Below are 22,585 nucleotides of genomic sequence, written 5' to 3' on the forward strand. Positions count from 1 at the left end.
GGAGATTGAGTCGGACAGGAGGTGTTGTCACCAGCCCTGTTGGGATGGGGGGGGGGGGGGGATCTCTTTCTCAGTGAATGGCATCTTAACACTGCGATGATGTGCTTCAAACATTCAGAAGACCGTGATCACTGTTTGTCCATTTTGACAACCGCAGACATCCCAACAGGGCTGGTGACAACACCTCCTGTCCGACTCAATCTCCTCCTCTGCACTCTCAGATGTTCCCTCACCTCCTCCGTCGTTCCAAGGACACCCACCTTACAGCGGCTACGTCCATTAATGGAGGCTAACCGCAGCTAGCCAAGCACGCTCTGACATAACAATTGCATGAGGATCTATACTGAAGCCGTTTGAAAATAGCTCAACATTCAAGAGGGGTCTCGCTTTCAGGGATCTCTCTTCTATGACTGGTGAGATTCTTGATCTGCTTATCGTCGTGCAGCTATTAAACCTCGACTTCGTGGGGCTCAGATTCTCCTCCCTGTACAACATACACTGGTGAACAGTACTAAAAGGCTGATATGTAATTAATTCTGATGAAATTTCATATGTTTTTCACACTTATGTTTCACTAGGAAAAACTCATTTAAAGTCAATAAGACTGACACTGATTATGATCACTGGAATCGATCTCTTGCTCGATATCTGGCCTTTTGCCTTTATTTTTATTGAGGCATCTCTTCTTTAAAATTCATAGTATATGCTCAGTCATCACTGCACAAATGCCTTTGTCGTGGAATAAGACGACTGTCAAAGGCGAGCCGTGACAAAAACAGCCGAGCTAATTTTTTTTCTCCAGAGGTGCATTTAGAAGATCCGAGTGGCCATGTTGTAAAAATACCAGACAAACTTTAATAATGCAGAATGCTTAAATTGAATGAAGTCAAGCATAAAGCACTCCGGAATACAAAATGTAATGATTAAATTCATGCATTATAAACCATGTCCCTGCAGTCGTAGCCTATACAATTCCCACAAAACATACTGTGGCTCCAAATGCAATTAAATTTAATTGATGCAAGGAATGAGTGACTAATAAACAAACTAGTGAAGAGTAATCACATTTTCGGGATCAATATCTTGGAAAGAAAGGATTAAAAGAACAAATAAAGAAATGCACCGTTAGTTGTGCTACTAACTAAACACTGATCATCGGGAGAACTTTATCAAATAACTAAGCGACCTTTAGACACTGCTGGGATTTGTTAATTCATTTAGATCCAGTTCATCATCACGTCACCGTGGAGCAGGCGAGTTCTGGTCGAAAGCTCATTCAAATCTGGCCCTCGCCTTCTCAGAGGAATGTCACGCTTCGATGGCACATAGATCATTTTCCTAATTGAAAATCTCTCCGTCCAGCCCTTAATTCACAGCCTCCTCACCGTCTGTGTGCTTTGCTCGTCTTTTTTTAATCGAATTCGTCCTGCTTGCCTTATCTTTCTTCGTCTCTCTCCCTTTAGGCTTAATGTCTTTTCTCCATCATTTCTTCAGTATTGTCACACAGTCCACCGGACTAACAGTCATTTTACTGTATTATGTCATAAAGCCCAGCCTTGGTTTTAAACGATGACTATGCATTTGGATATTGGATGTGGATGATTATAATACATGATCCATGGTGGTCTAGTAACAGCATTTCTACTCCAGAGGGGAACTAAAGGGCCATGGCAAAATGAGGAAGACGACCAGAATCCAGCAAACACAGAGATCGTGTGATGATATTAGTCAGTCGAGTAAACCAGTCCTGTGTGAATAGGGCTTCAGTAGTTTATTATTTCACTTACGGATAGGGGCAGCAGATCAGGAAATACCTCCATGTGTCTTAGGAAAGAACAAAAAAAAAAAAAATGTGTGGCGTCTAGGCGACACATTGTTCTAAACCTTAACCAACTACAGAACAAGACTATTAAAATGTCGGAAATTGTGGAAAAATGTCTGGTAAAATTTCCCCTAACTCAAGGTGATCCATTTATTAAAACGATCGATTTATTTCCGCAGTGGTTGGGCTTTTAATTCTGCTTCAGTGCAATTATGTGCTGAGAGATCTAAATGACCCCGGTGGTCGAGTCACTTTGTTTACTTCTGAAATTGGCCATGAATGCTCTGCTCATACTGCCGTCATACGCCACACAGAAATAGAACTAGCCCACACGGGACAATATATCTGCTAATATATTCAGTGCTGACATACAGTTATGGTATGGCATGTCATATTCTGGAATACACTATAGCCATGTGAATACATTTATTGGATCGAAATTAGTGGGGATTGAGTTTGTTAACATTTAACTTATAAAACCCTAAGGGAAGGTCACCTGCCATTTATACAGCAAAGGTCATGCTGTATAAATCAGTCCGTCCTGCAGGCCCGAGCAGATACAATACCTGTCAGAGCGCTTCCTGTCATTCCTCACACATACGAACATTCTGCATTTCTCTGCAGCTTCCCCAACAGCCATGACCAGAACACTGACTTCCTCTTTTTAAATGGTCTCCTTGTACAAACAGTTGAAATAAAACTACAGCCATCGGAGGTCTGCAGAGCTCGTTGATCAGACACAAAACATTTTCCATGAGCAGAGCGAGAAACACTTTGTGGTTAAAACATTACTGTCGTGGTTATCCATCGGTGTTCTAAAGTCTGGGTTTCTTATTAACTTGGAGCCCAGCTGGGCTCATTTTATTTCCTTTTCTTCCAGTCGTTCAACCATTTTATTTTACTGAAGCAGCGGAGGGCATGAAAGGCTGGCTTATTATCGATTTGACTCGATCCAAAAAACAGGCAAAAAATGACTCTGCAGCTCCAGCTAGCACCGACACAACTGACTGGAGCCGTCACTGCCATGAGTGAGCAGCTGTTTATATGGCACACCGTCACTGCTGCAGTAAATTATGTTCTCAGATCAAAACTAAACAGAGTCACTCTAGACGGGCTCCATTTGTAATGCACAGTTGTTATTGTTGTAAAGATGATATATGGGTCAGAAAACAAAGTCAAGTTTAAAATAAACTCCAATGCACTCTGCTGTTTTCAGAGAGGATACACAGGGGGGAAAAAACATGCTTCCAGGTCCCAAAAAAAGACATCAAAGATATGGCAAACGGTCAAAAACAACTCCTCTCTATGGGGCTCAGAATGAATTTCTACGGTTGTTTGAAATCTGGCAACCGTGTACGACACAGATGCCAGATTAGCCAGCGAAGCGGGAAATAACACTGTATCTCACAGTGCCCACTGTCCACTGGGAATCATTAGCTCATACGCTGAAGGTGAGTCCCATTTGTGGTCGCTCAGATGTTAATATCAAGGTTATATAGAGGGCAACTGATTTTATCATTTAACCGACCGTGATCTTCTCAGAGGGAGCCCAGATTCTGAGTCACTGTTCTGCATCCGAGATGGTTTCAGATGGAAGCCAAGCTGCTGCTGCTGCTGCTGCTAGAACAGCAGTTTGAGTGTAATTACAGATTGATGGACACAATGAAAGTCAAACCTAATCTCAATCACAGAGCTGTATGAAAAGTGTAAGAGGCCATCCACTGGAACAGTTGTCGTTAGTAGCAATGGTCCAAACACTGGCCTTTGGGAACATCTTTGGGAGAAATTAGGATCCAGTCCGATGATCACAAAAAGGAAAATATTTGGAAAACAACTGGGACTGCTACATTATTGCCGCTTGAGTATTTTGAGGCATACTAGTGGGTAAAAAAGGTAAATAAATACCGAAACATAAGCACTACAAACACTGTTGATATCTTATCAAGTCAGTCTAGTAATACAGTTTTGAAATAGTTTTCTTGAAGCAAATGAAATCAATTTCTTCTCTCGACAAAATACACTCGTGAAAGTTCACGAAGGCTAAAATGTTCAGGGTTTGTAAAAACTGTTAGATATACATCAAACACAAGATTTTCACATGTAAATAATGCCAATATTCTTGTTAAAGTATTGTTGTTAATGTACTTTACTTTCTTATCAACAACATTGTAGTGTCTCCTTGTTATTTATATGATGTTATAATAAGGTACATAGCGGACGTAACACACAGCAAACACCTCACAATGAGCTGCTGCATTAAAGTATCTACATACTGTAAATGATACATGAGGGTAATATTAAGTGCAGGAGTGTTACTCTGTCTTCTCCAAAGAACAAAGGCAGCCGATTAAAGAGTAAAACATTCCTGGCAGAATAAAAATGTATTACGCGATATCCAGTATGTAAAACTTATATGGGGACAAGCCATAAATATGTCATTTCAGAGAGCTAATGAGATAATAGATGAACACGGTCACGTTTCTCATGTAGACTTTATTGGCCACCCTGGAGGCAATTAAGTTAGAACGTCTAATAGACCTCAGTAGACGCTGAGTGAATAATAGATGCAGTGCTTCAGATCTGGACCTAACCTTGACAATGATATCAAGACAAGGCGATATGTATATCGTACACAGTACACACTTCTGACACTCCCTAAAAGACACAAATAAATCCCCACAACTTCTGTGTAACTCAAAGAAAATGTGTATTTTTGGACAACTGGGCCTTTAAATACCAATTTGCTCTCAACAATGGTCACAAACACCTAATAACGTAATAATAATACTCTAATAAACATGTGCAACACCTCTTACCAGTAAACACTTTAAATAACAACTTTTTTATTATCTGTATAATAAAAAAAATTAATTAAAAAGGCAATCTTTCTACTGTATGACAAAACTCACTTTAGGAAGCTATAGACGAGCAATAAAGAGCCAAGCCAAAATCCCCAAAACAGCTATCATTTACGCCACTGATTTACATCCATGGATGCACCTGTGTGGGTCTGTGCATCATGTCATCCATGCAAAATGTATGACTCTAGAGAGAAACTCAAAAAAGCTGAGAGCTAAATGTCAGCGGCTCTGACCTCTCCATTGTTTACTGCACCGTTTCATTATGACGTTGAAGACCAACATTTTAAAGTTCAAGTCATCCAAGTTTTAACTACAGGTGACTGAGTGCTAAGGATCCACAGTCAGCTGAGTAATAAGGATCCACAGTCAGCTGAGTAATAGATTCAGACACGTAACCACATTACAATGAAACAGAAAAGTACGTCTGAGTGATAAATACTCAACAAAGTGGATTGCAGCCTCAAATAGATGCAGCCTGCACGCAGTCAGACACCGGCTCCCGCCAGACTTCTTCCAGGAATCACAAACAATGTAGCAATGACAACTGCCCGGCATATACTGTATACACACACTGCACACTACGCTTATATACACACACACTGCACACTAGGCTTATATACACTGCACACTAGGCTTATATACACTGCACACTAGGCTTATACACACTGCACACTAGGCTTATACACACTGCACACTAGGCTTATACACACTGCACACTAGGCTTATACACACTGCACACTAGGCTTATATACACTGCACACTAGGCTTATATACACTGCACACTAGGCTTATATACACTGCACACTAGGCTTATATACACTGCACACTACGCTTATATACACTGCACACTACGCTTATATACACTGCACACTACGCTTATATACACTGCACACTACGCTTATTGTAGATGCGTGCTGTCAAAATCAAGCATCGAAAAAAAAATTCTTTCCTGATAGTTCACTTGTGAAGTCTTACTTCTAGGTTTCCCAATTAAAATTATGACTGCAAACATTTTGTTTCTAATGATTTAAAAAATATTATAACTAGTGTCACATTCTGTCTACAAGAATTGCATGTGGATGATGTTTACATGTACATGTAATGTACATGTGCTGTAATGTACGTAATTACGGATGAATTCTTTGACAGCTTTCAGTTCTAAATCCTAATAAACTGGTTTGCAAAATGCAAACAAATAGACACAAATTCAATAATTTCAAAGAAGTATTTTGAGTCCGTCACCTGGTCAAGTGGCTTGATTTGTTTCATGTATTTTGACCCTGTGGCCCTGTGGATAAACCCCATCCATCTGCTACACCAAGGAGATTAAAACTAATGCTAACAATTTGCCATCAATACTTGACCCAGGTTCAACCGCCACAAGCTGATGTTATTCCCACATTGTTTTATCAAATGACGTTATTTACTTCTCTGCATGTTGCAGCGATCCTCACTCAGCTATTGTTGACTGTCGTACAGCATGTTCTCCAAATCAAAGTGACATTTTCCCAACATGGACGGGACAATGTGTTCACCTCCAAACCACGCCACCATCCATAACCTTTTCACTGAACTTAAAATTGAAATGCCAAGAAAAGCTTGACATGGTTCATAACAGCGACATAATAACTATGTGACATTTAAGAAACTGTCTGCAAGATATAAACTGTCTACTTGGATCCTAGTCAAGAAGAGTCACGCAGCAAGCTGAAAATCAAGGCCGTAATGAGTCAGATCCCCCAATTATTTCTAAATGTATTATCTTATTATTCATTAGATGCGTGACTGGAGGCACAACCACGCTCACTAGTGAATCCCCCGGACTAGAACCCACCAGACATTCGACCAGAATTTTTTTTTTAAGCTAGTCTGTACTAATCCCAGTGAAAGCCAAACGTACGCCAGCAGACACGCCAACTTGTGAGACCTGCGAGTGCAAAGGTGAACCCCGGGCTTCAGTATCTCCCCCACAGCTGTCATGTCTGGCTGGATGACTATGGGAGCCTGCAGCAGAGTGAGCAGCGAGGCAGGCCAAGGTTAGTCATGAATGCAATTGGTAATGGGCATCATGTCAGTTCTCAAGCTCTCAACCAACACCCACCGAGTCCACCCACAGGGTGTCATTGAGCTGACGACTATCCCAAATGCACTGCTCAAAAAGCGGGTAAACAGTAGTAGACGTGGTAGCTGAGAGATGCAATGCAGTTAAACATTTTGAACCAAAAAAACAAACAGTATTCTTAATTGTTGATTGTGTATTTTTGGCATTATACTGCAAGTGTGTAGACGATATCAAGCACTACTGACCTAAATAGCTGCAGGATACGCAATTACTTTTCACAGAGCTTATTTAAATCCTTGTGCCTTTGCATATATAAGAGGTTGGGAAGAGGTTAGCGTGGATTTAAAGTACTTTCATAGTATTGCTTCTTGTTTTCCATTCTTGCTAATCTCAGATGAAAGTGTTTTCACAATGAAAACGGTTCATAGCGAGGTCTGTGGATTATCCTGTGTAACCTGCACATTGTTGTTGGAAAGACACAACGCTGTTTTCCCAATACCACAAATAAAGTTCCACACCTTCGATGTATCGGGATAGCAGCAGGAGCCTCAAACTCTCACCAGAGATCTGACATCCTTGGAAAATGAACTGACACACTTTTCATAAATGAATGGCACTTCAATATCTGATGATGATATCATGATTTAACACACTGCGCATTGTTTCCTGATGCTACACTGCTATGGCGATGCACCTTGTGCCATGAGCATTAAAGCATAAAAGAAGCCAGACACTTTCTCTCCATTACGTATTCTCTGTGACATATGACTGCACACACACATTTACTAGTCCGCTACAGAAAATGTAAGCTCCAATTCCTGTCCTTCCTTTTCTGTAAAAAAAAAAAATATAACAAGACTTTCAGCACATAACCAGAAAACTGGGCTAAAAGAAGACAATCCAACTGGGATTGATAAAACTGTTCCACAGGAAAATCTCTAATCAAATTGTAGTTGACTGAATCGAGCCAATTAATTCCACCCTTGCTTAAACTTCGCTGCAGTTTCAAAATGGATAACACATTTTCACACAGAAGGGTTAAATACATTTTTTTTTAATAAACATGAATTAATGGGAACATAAGGCCACCCTCATCAAATGAAGAAGTAACACAGACTTCTGGAAGCCATCGACTCCTCTGATAGCGTAAAGAGCATGCTATGTAGACATAAGCTGTATAATATCACCGTGTTGGCAGGGGTGGGATAGGGATTTACTCAAGTCATCATGTTTGATCCCACTTGTGAGTGCAAAGCAGTGTGGGTTGATTCTACAATAATACACATCACTTAACATTTCACTAAGCCACTTGGCTTATGTTTGTAACATCCATAGCCGGTCTGGCTTTTAGGGCTTGCTGCCTGGCGAGGGATTTTAATAATTAACCGTCAACCGACAAAAATAATTTTGACCGATTAATGCTAGACAGTTAAAAGAAATATTACAAATAAAAATAAAAAGCTGAGCAAAAGTAGCGGCTTGTCACTTAAATTACAATAGTTGATCCACCTTAAAGTGAGCCCGAGTTGTTGCTAATTTCAGGGCAAAGCCACCTACAAATTAAAGTTGAATTTAATCTGCAGGTGCCAAGAAACACAGGGGAACTTGGTTTGGGTCTTGAGGAGTTGGAGCATTTATTCACCGACAAATAAACTGTAGTGTACACATACTGACGATCAATATTTCACAACAGGCATTACTACTTCATATGCATAGCCTCACGGAGTGCAACAATTTTGTTTGCCCCGATTCTCTCAGTTGATAACAAAAACAAAACCACCTAATGGTTTCAGAAACATACTCTCACATATCTACGACTTTCCCCTGACTTCCCAGTGTTGACCTCAGGGATATGTTGTAGTAGTGTACAGTACACATCAACTACTACACCAAAGATCTCTGCTTACTGCCATCTACTTTCCCAGTCCCAGGAGGCACAGCCTGCTCCTCAGAAGCTTTTTTTTTTTTTTTAGAGGAACAGGCATCCTCGCTGTTACTGAGGCAGGAAAAACATATCCATTATTGAAAGAGATGCCACATGTATTCAGATAAGATGTAAAAGATATGCAGCGTGGAAGCACTTGATAACACTGATGAGAAGCAAGACAAAGACCAAAGCTGGCCCCAAACCTTGAATGGTGGTCCATTATGGTCAAAAGATGAGAGGTACACATCTGTCACTTTCTCAATGCGCTTCTTGAACACAGACTGGCCAATAGTCATAGTTAAACTTTACCTGTGCTACGTGTAATAGTAATACTCGTCACCCAGGAAGGAGAAATAAGTTTCTAAAATGGTATGCATCTACACACCTGCACAGCTAATATTAGCAGAGTACATTAGCACATCATTAACTAGGATTAGCACTTCTTGCAATGCAAGCTACTGAAGGTATACTAAATGTATAGATTTGCTGCTTTTCCTTTTTAATGATTGTAATGCTACGGTAAGACATATCCGACTTTACAAGAACAGTAGCTTCATTGCCTTCTCCCTCGAACATCGAACACCAGGCGATGTGATTGTTAACTGTGATCTGTCGGCTTTAGCTTCTATCTTTAGCTTTTTATTTCTCTGCTTAATCAGTTTGACATTGTGGAAATATCCTTCAAACCCTTTTTTTAAGACCCTTCTGTCTGCTTCTCTCTGAAATAGCCTTTTCCAAAAATTAGATCATATTTATGCAGAGTGTGCAGTTAGTGACAGTGTGGGCGCCATGGTAGCACTGACGGCTTGAAGGCAGTGGAGGACGGAGTTTAACAAAGGGTCAATCCATAATGTAAAGTGCAGCGGTTCCTTGCAGCAAGTGAGGGGGAGTACACAGCTTACGTTATCATTTCACAGGTTTGAAATGTCGACTAACTTAAAACCGAGTTGGTCTGAGTGGTCCGTTTGATTTATTTAATGGTTGTGTGATCAGATGTTCCTTGTGAAAGCCGCGACTAACACAGTCAGTGATTTCTGACGCTTTCTGTAAGAGCTGACTGATTGTAGTGATATCACTTACATTTGCTACTTTCAGAATATTACTGGGTTGTTAAGGTATTTTGTAGGCTCAGGTTTCCACCATATGTCTTTACAGAGAAGTGGGTTGAATAAAAAGGTGTAGTACAAAGTGAGCATTGCTCTACTCACATTAACATTTAAGGAGAAAAATACAATCTTCACAACAGAATCCGTGTAGCATCAGGAGTTAGCACAAAATGTATCAATACACAATATTGGCTGCAAAAACCAGCCATTATCTTAAGGCACTTATTACGGTTGCAGATGTCTTCTTTTTTTCACGTTAAACTTTTCATTTCATTGACTTGCCAGTGACAATTATCCAGCAGTCAAAACATTTCCTATATACCTTTCACATGATGAGTAGAAAACTCAAAATAATCCAGTGAGACTGAAAAAAGGAGGCTGATGTGAACCAGAGGCAAAAACAAACAGAAAGGCACTGTAGCTGCTAACTTGGAGTGAATACATAAATATATACAGACAGGGGGACATCAAGCACATTAAATATTCTCGGGAAATAGAATGCAGGATAACGGGGATGGATTTAGAAATTGCGTCCTCTTAATTTCACGTGGCATTGAAGGCGTATTCTATGCAAATTGATCACCAGGGATGCTTCTCAGCTTACCGTTTGTTGTGGTTGACTCTATGCAATCGTGTCAGTTGACTTGTCATATGAAATGTATAAGGGGGGAGGGTCTAAGCTGCTATGGAGAGAAAGAGGAGTGGGTGGAAAGTGGGTCATAATATCAAGACACAGTATTCACTCCACTGCAGGAGTGTGACCCTTGGCTTTTCTCCTATATCAAAGCCCCCATGAAAGGTCAGGCACAATGCCGTTTTTACCATATGAAAGCTCACTTGCATGGGCATACCCAGGTTGCACTGACCCAACCGATACTACACAGCTGACAAACACGCAAACTCAGTGTATAAGGTATGTATGTATGCATGCGTGCATATATATATACATACACACACACATATACACACACACACACACACACACATACACTGTATATATTCCCACTGTCCTCTGCACAGTAAGATTTACTACACAGGAAGACCCAGCAAAGACACAATCCCCCACCTCTACATTACTGCTCAACAGTTATACATTTATGACGGGGAAAATGGAAGGAAAAAAAAAAGAAAAATCACAGATGTAATATATAACACTGAATTTTCCTTCATCCAATATGTTTGCAATAACAAGAGCGGCAAATAGAAGGTCAGTAAAACTGCAAAAAATGTTTCGCAAAGCTCTTAAGGCTGTGGGAGCAAAGGCATCAACAGGGGACCCCCGACTACATTCAGTCTTCAGCCATTTTATTCCTCTCGATGGTCTTTTATAATTTTTTTAAAATATTTTATTCATTCATCACTGAATACCTATATATCCCAGTGTACAAAAGCATATGCCGAGAGCACAAACAAGCTCAACTCCGACTTCCTGACTTGGATAGATAGATGTCATGTCATGGCACATTGCACAAGATGCATCAGTGGCATACATGCAAGACTAATCCCACGGCCCTCCAGGGCCAAATCACTAATGGGCTAAAACGTCAAACAGATGATTTGGAAGCCAGAGATTTACTCTCAGCCACGACAGTCAAAACACAGATCATACGGTCATATTGACCGTATCAGAAATACTCGCACAACATGTTCAGTGGCATGGGTATAAAGACATGCAAAAAAACAAAAAAAAAACAACAACTATGAATTGACTAGATTTCAACTGTGGATTAGTGTCCTTCCTAGAATTTCATACATCACATGCAAAGTCTCTGTCAGCGGTATTCTTCTGACAGCGAGTCACATTAAAATGTGCCATGTGAAAGCACTAATGTAACAAACGACAGGCTGCAATCCATACATGACCTATATGAAAGAAATACAGGACGAATAGATTGCATCTCTAGGAAGGAATGAAACACAATGCCTTTTATTGTCACATAAATGTGTTTTAATGTTTCAGTTCAAGTCATGATGGATTACTCTAGTTATCCTGAGGGCATCTAGACAGTTTAGTTAGGCCTCTGTGTTGGTTTTATTAATCTTTACAAAACCTTTAGTAAGTAGAAGCATTTGCTAACAGTCTCTTTGGCCTGATCGTTGTACTACACAGAAATGATGAATTTGAACTTTACAATAAAAAAATAATGTAGATGAATTACATATACAGTAGATGAATGAATTAGCTTTCATAAAAATAAAAAGTTGTTTCCTGTAACAGAAATCCTTGAGTCTTAGACTGATAAGAATTACATAAATCCTTTACAATGTACCAATATATTGTATCCAATCATGCATAAATAAATAACAAAAGACTCATAACTGCATTAGAGTAATGGTGCCTCCCTCTGAAAGATAATCTACCTCTAGCAACTAAAGTTCGTCTGCTTGACTGACTGAAAATACTTGCTAGCCCCGCTGAAATGGCCCATCTTACACATGCAGTAAAAATAGCCCAGGGAGCATGTTAGACTGGAATGTGATCAAGGTCAATGTAGTGTGGCTCAAAGACCTCCGAGAGCCTGGTGGCTTTCAACATGTAGACTGCAAGCCGGCGGTTCACAGCTAACGATACAAACAGCGCTAACTAAGTGCAAACTACGGCAAAAGTGGCGTAAACAGCTTTAAAATGTCAACATAAGAGCTGAAGACAGAAGGCCGATATTCGGGAGTCTGTGGGAAACTTCATATTTTAACTCGGACAAAACAAATCAAACTGACCACACCCGAAAACTGTCATGTGTCCCAAAATGTGTTATTCTCAAATAGCAGCAACAGTCTAAAGCATCCAGTGCTGGTGTCCTTGCTTGCTCTAATACAGATTCAAACTTCCTCAAATACAGATTCAAACTTCCTCACTCAATTCAACGGCCTCCAGCGTGCGTCTGCCACAAAACAAAACACTACCGCACAGTGATTTATATTCAGAGAGCGCCACATAGTTTCAAAGACCTACTTAGCATTGTAATACAATAGCTGAAGCAACAGAGAGGTAAAGGCTGTTTCAATAGCTGGGGGTGCTTAAGGGAAATGTTTCCACTGAATACTTTACAATCAAAGAAAACAGAAAAAGAAAACATATTGTTGTGTCCAAACTCAGCATGGAAAATGGTGTGTTGCTGGACATAAGTGGGTGATGCACTTCTGAATAAGTTCTACTTAAAGGCAACACAAGGAGAGAGCGAGAGAGCGAGAGAGACATTTGAAATGAAAATGAACTGGATAGAAGAATAAACACAGAACAATGAGCTACTATCTACATCTGTCTTGAACCTCCGGTCCACTTAGACCGGACACATCTAATCTTAAATTCACAAATATAGGTCAGTGATTTATGCTCTGTTTAACATAGTGGCCTACATTATACATAGCAAAGTATTCCCTTTGTGAACTACATATACATCTATGATATCACTCAGCAGTGGAGTAAAGCACAGTGGCTCAATATGTGCTGGTACAATGACAACTGTCCTTGTCCTTGTTGTGTTGAGGAGAGGAACCGACCACCGCATGAGTAATAAGCCGGACAGGAATTAATCGAATCTCAAACTGTAAGTGACAAGCATGTTCATGGCATGTTGGGCTTTTGAGTGCTCTGTGCAATACTTTTCAACCTGAAAACACCAACATAAGGAGTCACCAACTGACCTAATTTTCTGTTTACAAAGTGCTTTCGAGAGCAACCCCTTACACATCCAGTACATTTGTCCTGGCTTTGTTCAACAATCATGTTCAAAAGAAAATAATATGTGACTGTGGTCAATACCAGAAGGGTATACGGTCTAACAGCACCGACATCAGTGGATCGGATCAGTGAAACCGCAGTGATGATGCTTAGGAGTGAAAGGTTTTATCCTTTGACTGTGGGAAGAAACTGAAGCACCCAGAGAGAGACTGATGTAGGGACAACAACTCCACACAGAAAAGTCCCAGCTGACCTCAAACCCAGGGACTTGTTGCTGTGAGGCAACAATGCGAACTACATGTGAAGCACTGAAGGAAACAGAAGGAAAAAAAGGATTTCATCAACCATTAAACAACATTAAAGTAAAAGCATTGCTGGTGTTTTAAAACCTTTGTTCTGTTCAGTCTCCATGTTTTAGTGACAAAAGGCAGAGACAGCTGTCAGCTGCTGCAGAGCTTGTATTTTGCCCGGATCTATTCAGAGCGGCTTTTCTCCCGTCAAAAGCAGCCTGCTGGTTCTGCTTGTCCTCCGATCCTCTAGCAGAGGGACACAGGGAAACCTTCTGAACAACTAAGATTTGTCCTCCATTCTGAGGACGTTTTTCAGGCCCGGCACTGCAATGAGGCCTTCTGGGGGATTTGGAGCTCATTGTTGAGACGGCTATAAAAGGAATCCTTTCCTACAGGGTCTGTGTGTGTGATGGACAATCAAATGGATGCTTTGCTGTCAAATGAAAGGGCTGATCTGTTGATGCACGTCTAGAAAGCTTGTTAATCGTGTTGATGCGCTCTCGCTGAAGTTAACAACTGAATTCTAAATTGACATAAGGATATATATATATAAAACATCCTTTGGTATTGAATATATAAATCAGGTTTGTAAACATGAGCATCTGCTGTGCATTTTATAATACTACATTATTTGTGTTCATACAAGCTCCAACTTAATGGTTCTTCTTAATGTCTTGGGAATTTTTGTTTTTGGTAGAATTTCTTTTCCATATTAATGTCTATTTTATGGAAATAAACACTTTCAGTGAAACATGTGTTGTGGTGCCATTGTTTAGGTCATTTACAGCTCAACCAGCTTTTATCAAATTACTTTTTCTCTCTCTCAAAGTCACTAATAGGTCCCGTGGGCCTCTGAACTTCTCATGCGTGCAGAATAGTCAGAAAAGCACATTGCTCATTGATTGCACTACCAAACCCACACTGACGCATTGTGGGATTACAGATCCAAACCACTGCAATTCCTGAACTGCAGACAGAACAGGGCCTGTGGACACAACATACTGTGGTCTGAAATCGCCTAGATTAAACACAAACAAGGCTACGCAAGTGTAAAAACAAAAAGAGTGACGGAATGGCAACCGGCCCTATAGGGTAATATATAGTAGAGTGTATACTGTTGTGGAGTATTACAAGTTCCTCATTCTTCTGGCAGAGACCATTGCCAGTGTTTGCCATTATTTATGTGTGGTATGAAAACCAGCCTTGTGGAGAGCTGTGTGTGTGCGCTTCAGTATTTGTGCGTGTGCTAACACAACTTTCAAATCAATCCCCGCTTACATCCGTGTTACACTTTATGGTATTCCTGCCAATAAAAACAGTAAAAAAAAAAATACAACAATGAATTGTGAATTATAGTACAATAACCAAATCTCAACATTGATATCCTATTCTTATCTTACCGTACTGATATTTAGTCCAGCTCGGCACAAATTTAAGCAAAGAAGTATGGCTGGCAGAGCCAGACTTCGCCTGAAGCTGCTGTATGCTATTTCTGGGGAGAAAGTGGGCCGTACTGGCCTACATACCTGCATTCTGCAACTGTTCAATGGACTAAATCTAATGAACCTGAAAGGCCAAACTGCTCCAAACTGCTGTTATCACACAGAGCCAACCAGTTTCACCTGAGTGTCTGAAATCCACCCTGCGTTGACGAGCTGCTCCAAATCAAACTGATAGTCACACAGTTAACAAATTGAATAATCACGCACGTCTCCATGATCTGTACGGAGGAGGATCCACTGGGCACAATTTAATGAGCCGAAAAAGGTTGGCCTATTTCCTGCTGAAATGCAGCAGGATGACATAATACTCGAAATGTTAACCACAAAGGGCTGGAGAACCAAAGTTAAAACATAAATGATTTGTACTTTGCAGAGGCTCCATCCCTGTAACTAGCAGAGCATATGGGTAGCTGCTATCACTCCTGTCAAATCTCAATAAGTAACAGATTTCATAGGTTGGGCCCTGTGAATGAATCTAAAACCTCAGCATGACTCCAGAGCTTGGGATGCGTTTAAATCAAAAGAACTCGATCTTTTCCAGATGAATCTAACTGTGCCAGTATCAGCTGTAACACACACACAAAGGTTGGAAGTGAATCACAAAGTGCCTTTGCACTTAGTAGTTTACAGCCTCTGAATCTTTCATGAAGTAGATGTGAAACTGGCCAGAAACACAGAATACTGTTTTTACAGTGGAACTATTTTAAAGCTAACGGCACCACAGAGAGGTTAAATAAATGTTTCCAATTAGACTACCTTTATTAGAATAAATGAGAATGCATCAAACACTGTCGAATGTTCCATATGGGTACAAAAGACTGAACATCAGGAAGGCATATGTAAAGGCAATCCAGTAAAGCAGATTCAACATCCTCTACGATCTGTTATGGGAGAAAGATCAGCTCAAACTAACTGGAAGGCTGCTCCTCAGCCCACATTCATTCATTGTTGATGTGCAGAAGACAAAACCAAGAGGAGTAGAAATGTGTTGTCAAATCCAGAATCCATCCATCACGCCTTCCTCTGATGGTGACAGATTGTTGAAAATATGCCAAATGTGCCGCTCAGCTTTTCATCTGGCTGGTCTCAGACGAGTCGCTGAGTGTTTCATGGACTGAGTGGATTTGGTCGAGGGAGAAGAAGGATAAATATCTTCTGCAATTACATTAACCAACAGCCAGTGCAGTCCACACAAGACGGTTGGCAGAACAGAGAAGATCTCCAGAAATAAAATGGCATGCCGTCAGTAAATGTGACACCTGTCTTCAAGGCCAACTGATCCATTGTCCTACTGACCTCTGCCTACAGAGGCCATTGTTAACTGTAAAACATAAGGCTTGCGTTTTGCACGACCATGTTAGTCACTCTCACACTAATCCAACGAGATACCACGCGACACACAGGTCTCACTGTCAGGAGCAATAGATATTCAGTGTGTTGCTACGCTAACAACTAATGGATAACCCGGTCCACCGCAGTTTGATGCAAGAGCAACGGCTTCTTTCTTGACTCACTTTAGCATCGTTTAAACCATCAAACAGTACGAGGAGTAATCGAGTATTAAATGAGTAGAAAGGCAGAGCTACTGTACCAACTACTCAATGGACAGTGGCCTCAATAGACCAGAATGCAAAGCAGCCTCATGGCCTCAAAGGTAATGTATATTTATCTGTTACTCATGATGCCATCACTACCATGCTCACCATGTAAACATCCAGAACCAGGGGTCTCCTTAAACTTCCTGAGAATGATGATGTTCTTGATTTTTTTGTATTTTATATGCTTAATTTCTACGCCACTGTGGATTCAACACCATATTTTGGAAGTGTGACTAGTGCTATAGTACAGGATGATGGCGGAGCCATGCTGTCTTTAAGCAAAGGTCTGAACCCACAGTTGAATGCAACAAGTTCATGTCCATTCTCTGCAAGTTGAATGGCATTCTGGGAATCATATGTAGGCCTAACACTTCGATACAACAGTTGGAATGCAGCGAATGTCATAAAATGTATTAAAGATGCGTGTACATAAACAGTAGTGAATGCTTTAATCCAAATCACCTTACGTCTGCTCCAACTTTTAATGAGCAGTGAAGATCGGAATAAACGGTTAATCGTGTTCCAATCAGCAAAAAACGTGCCAATTAAAACCTAAAATTGATTAGGGGTCCTTACACCTTTACATGAAAGAGTTGGTGAATCGTGATCAACTGTTTTGATGTTTTGCTTCATTAAGAGAAAGTGAAATTTAACAACACTACACTGACTCTCAGTAGATCTTTGCCACAGAAACCAAAGCATCCTTGGACGTCAGCACCATCAAAGACATTTGTCACACTCTTCATCACAAACACAACAGAGTAACTGAATTAAATTCCACGAGACAGCGTGAAGAGCCAGCATTTAAGATCATCATATTGATTAAAACATTTTTTAAGGGAGGTAAGTTGCCTACCTTATGGGTGTAAGGTGCTTCTCCCAGGTTGATTCCATCTTTTGCAAGTTTATCCCTTAACAGCACCTTGAGCTTCAGTTTGGGATAAGTCACAAAATCATTACAATCTGTGAATCTGGGGTTGTGGTTTCCAGGACAGGAGGCCTCGTGTGTTCCTGCGGTCTGTGAGCTCAAAGTCCTGAAGTCATCTTCTCTGTTGGAGTGTGAAGAGTGGTTGCAAGTAGAGGCATCCTGGGGCTCTAAGGTAAAATAGTAGCCAGGAGCTTTGCTTTCGTCCTCATATTTGAGCTTGTGCACCGCTGTGAGCAGCCGGTGTCTGTGGTACTGAATTTGGACACCTATGGCGTCGAGGTCTGGTGCCCCAATCTGTTTACAAACTTCCAAATCATCATAGCCATTGTCAATGAAGGACTCCACGTACTGGGCCAGGTGGAGCTTGGACAGCCACTCGTGGACGAGGTTTGGACCCAGGCTCATCTTAAAACTGGTTTCAAGGAGGCCTGCCTCAGGTGCACATCATCCTCTCCATTCACACCACTACAGCACAGGGAGGCAATCCACAACTCTGCTCCATAGAACATCCAAAAGGTTCAATTCTCCAAATTAAACGCATCAACTAGTTGTGACCACAGTGAATGCATAACTGCAGACAGCAACGAGGCTGCATGTTAGAAACTCCTTTAACAATTCCAACCCCGATGAAGTTCTCTTGAGCAAAAAAACAGCCGAAGACGGGTTCAGAATCTCTTGTCGACTCTAATGCTAACTTACTTTCTGTCGTCGACGGTGTCGTAAAGTTATCCGGTGAGAAAAGACTTAAATCGAGTTGACCACACTTCGGTGAAGCCCAGTCGGCGTCTCCTCAGGCTGCATGCATCCTCTTTGTCTCGTTCATCGCACCGGCTGCAGGGCAAAGACGCTCACAGGGTCCGTCAAACATTCATCCGGTGCAAAAAATGAAAGCGGTTGACGCTGACGCCAGAGCGATACATAACTACTATGAGGAAAATAAAAACGTGCAAAATGCTGTATACCTGTTCAGAGAGCACTAGATGCGGCTTACTTTGCGCCCGTAGCACCGTACACAACTTCTCTGCTCCATCCGCCGGTCCAGGCTGTGTGTGAAGATGCTCAGCCTCGGCGTCAGTTCCCATGCTGTAGCTTTTACCCCGCTGCACGACGGGAGATCAAGGAGCATCACTGCCACCTGCCGGGGCTTCTGGGAAATGTAGGACTCTTGAGTAAAATCAAATTAAAATTAAAAGACGCATAAAATCAATAATTAAACCACATTAAAAAAAAAAAAATTTGAACACAGTATCCAGCAACTCAAGAGTGAATAAATTGCGTGAGATCCTCAAGATGCCATATTTGTTTTAGCATATGTTTAAATCAAATAATGAAACATTTTACCCCCAAATTCAGCTTGAAATGAAAAAAAAATTAAGATTGAGTTCTGTGGCTTTTAACCATTCTTACCAGTAGTTGCAAAACATAACTGAAATACAGTGGTATTAGGAAAAAAGTAAATTAAAAATGGACTGACGCCAATATGGCTTTTTAAAGCTTATGATCTAATAATGTATAGGTGCACCTTTAATGAAAAACAAGTAAAAAGAAAACACTAGAAAAATACCATAACATTACAAGATACAATACAGGATGAAGACAACACATGAATAGTATTTTTTTTCTTCTTCCACAATTTGAGTTTTATCTGAAAATAAATTGTCTGAATGTTGGAATGTGAAAAATGAAAAATTTGTGGTATAAATCCAAGAAGCACATCCGACCTCTGGAGGGACAAATAGTTTCCATATGAGAATAAGTAAAGCATTTATTTCTTTAAATGAATTCAGTGAACAAACGGTACAACAGAAAACACAAGACAAAACATGTTATGATTGGTTTTACATTTATTTTCCATTGCACAATAATATCTATATATACTGTATCTACAGTCTAAATTGTTTGTGGCAGCAGATTAAGTCAGACATCCATGTGAAATTTATTTTAATAAAACTGTACAAAAATTGCCTACTATGAGAAAAATACTGCAACTCCACAGATATTCATCCCAGAAGACAGATGGATGGATGGAAGTATGGCGACTGAGAAACCCTTGAGCTCTCCTGCACGCTGCGCTGAGCTCCGATTTCGACAGTGCAGGGAAAGCAAGAGTTTTCATGAAGCAAACAATAACAAACGGATGTACCAATAAAATAAATATAATCTCTCACACATACACAATTGGCATGATCAAATGAAAATGGGACACCTTCAGACGTGTGATGAGAACTTCGGTTTTGTTCAACATGGTGGTAAATACAAATGCCAGAACAGACCGACAGACAATCTCCAAGAGGGATAATACATGGTTGCTTCAAGTTTGCAAACACTTAATATCATGCATCCTTCAATGTGCAATAAGAGACCATTTAGACCATATATGTTGCAAACTGAAGCACTTTAAAGTCGAGGCCACACTTTGTAGAAAGACTCAGCGGCCCACCAAGAGGAGGTGACCCTCCTGCAGGAGCACAGTTTGAATTTGAGATGAGCATGTTCACTACAGAACCAGAAAATGTTTATTGTCATGTATGTGTGATGGATAATTATGCACAACCATTGTTTGGACATTAATGAGTTATTCCATCCAAATAATTTACATTAAAAGTATATATATATATATTTGTTTTCAAATATATAAATATATCATAGTATCATTAACCTGACATTGAAGACAAATCTGAGAGTGGAGCAATCAGCATAATTGGTAAATGACATAGATAAGCATAGATACTGTCATGTTTTGGTCCTTTCAAAAATACCAAAATGGGACAGAGAAAAATAAACACAATAAAAACAAAACTAAATTATTTTAAGTACAAAAAAATAGTGCAAAACCCACATAACTGCTCTTTCAGATCAGTTTCTCTGATCTAAAAGTGAAAGGTTTTATTCCAAAAAGTATTCATCCATCTTGGATAAAACATTTTTGTCGTAATTGATAACTCAACACCTCCTAAGTATACAAGATTTAATACAAAATGGATGAAAACGTCCAACGTCTGCAACTATTTCCCATGAGGTCAGTGATAGTCAGATGATCTCATTTTGGAATAAAACTCTTCTAATTCACGTTGCTTGTCTTCTGAACACATGCACAGCAGTCTGGGTAATGAGTGCGTCATGCCCATAAGAAAAAACTAAATCCAAGCTGCCCTGCCCTACACCCAGTAGACGTCTTGACTCAAGAGTGTCGCCCATAGTATCCAGACTGACTCTTACCATTTGGGAAAAATCAAGACAACTGTGTGAAATTAAGCAACTCTTTGGTGTCGGAAAAGAACATGGCCGCAAGCGTACAGTATGCCAACGTTGCCTGAACCCGCACTGTCAGATTTGTGTCCAGCTGTCCCGTAATTTACAACATTTGGCAGCAATCTGGACAGACAAAGAATTGTCTCTGTTTTTCAAAACAAAGACCAACAGGTAATGCTCCTACAGCGACACAAATAGCAGCATATCCCGGCACCTCATGAAGAAGAAATCTAAGTACAATAGAATTCTAGTTAACCACATTGAAAAACACTGTCAAGCAAAAGCAAAAACCTCAAAAGACCTATTGTAATACACTGCATCTATGTAGTATAATAAATATTGGCGCCCATACACATATTCCTGAATATATGCATGTCGACACACACACACACACACACAGACAGACATACACATAGGTAGAGGTTAGGTTATATGCATCATGAGGCAAAGGCAGAAGAGAAACCGTTTTGAAGTGAATGGTTCAGAGAGAGATGACCAGTGTGACACTCTGGTGCTTGGTCATTTCTACTGGCAGCTCTGAACCCCAAGACAGCATCACCACTTCCACGGTGCCGTAAGAGACGCATGCTTTCTTTCCCTACACATCGAGAAATAAGACCAAAATCAGCTGCGACAGGATGCCAAAAATAAATGTGAATAACCGTGTATAGATAGAATCTTTATCACAAAAAAATAAGAATTGTAACCAAAATATACATTTATGCTAATCATGACAAGGACAATCTTTGTATTGCCCTTCAACACATCTTTCTTCTTCGACATGACTCAGCTACAGCCCCTTGAAAGACAGAAGAACAGAAGACCTTCAGGGGTTTTCCAGTGTATCAACTCTTCATTTTTCTGATAGATCAGCGTAAACTCTTCATCAGGAGTAAACATTTTCAGCACTTTTTTGTTGCACATTTAATTCACCAAAAGGAACAAAACAAAAAAAATTCAATGCCCAACATACAAACTCATTTTACTTCTTATATATTATACTATTCCAATAAATAAACTAATTTAAAACCAAAGGGATTGTTCAGAAAACAAGACATTTGTCTCTCTCACGTAAAACAACTCGGTTGGAAAACGCTGTAAAAAGGAATGGTCGGTGATGAACTAGTGTACTACCAGCCCTTATTCGGTGAGAGGCAATAGATTTATCATCTCCCCGTCTAGTTTTTACAGTTCTAAGTGCTAGAAAGGCCCTTTCTGGACAGACTGGCAACAGGACAAAAACTCTAAAAATAAATGAAACCAGGGAAAAAACAAACAGACGCGAGTCCTTCACTGATCCAATCATTCCTACAGAAACGGACATCTTCATTGACTTCATGAGACATGAAGGACAGGGGGTCATCAGACTTTTCTCCTCATTTAAGTCCACTGTGTTTGACAGACATCATAATTAAAGGGCAGAGAAAGCACAAAAGAACAATTGCAATCAGGCCACCAAAGTACATGTTTTGCAGAATTGTTTTTCCTCTTTCAGAACAAAACAGCAGGGTGTGTGTATATCTATATGACCTATATACATACATATACATACACA

The 22,585-nt window shown here is 40.3% G+C and overlaps 1 protein-coding gene across 1 annotated transcript in view; it reads right to left on the reverse strand.

Moving 5' to 3' along the window:
• Positions 1–22,574, reverse strand: part of sash1b (SAM and SH3 domain containing 1b) — a 42,227-nt gene extending 19,653 nt beyond the window's left edge. The window contains exon 1 of the mRNA XM_031847313.1: positions 17,707–22,574. Within this exon, the coding sequence (XP_031703173.1) occupies positions 17,707–18,183 (477 nt within the window). The 5' untranslated portion in view covers positions 18,184–22,574. The remainder of the gene's footprint in view (positions 1–17,706) is intronic.
• Positions 22,575–22,585: the final 11 nt, after the last annotated feature.

Source organism: Anarrhichthys ocellatus, unplaced genomic scaffold, assembly GCF_004355925.1.
Source record: "Anarrhichthys ocellatus isolate YVR2014 unplaced genomic scaffold, GSC_Weel_1.0 scaffold7, whole genome shotgun sequence".
NCBI classification, from domain to species: Eukaryota; Metazoa; Chordata; class Actinopteri; order Perciformes; family Anarhichadidae; genus Anarrhichthys; species Anarrhichthys ocellatus.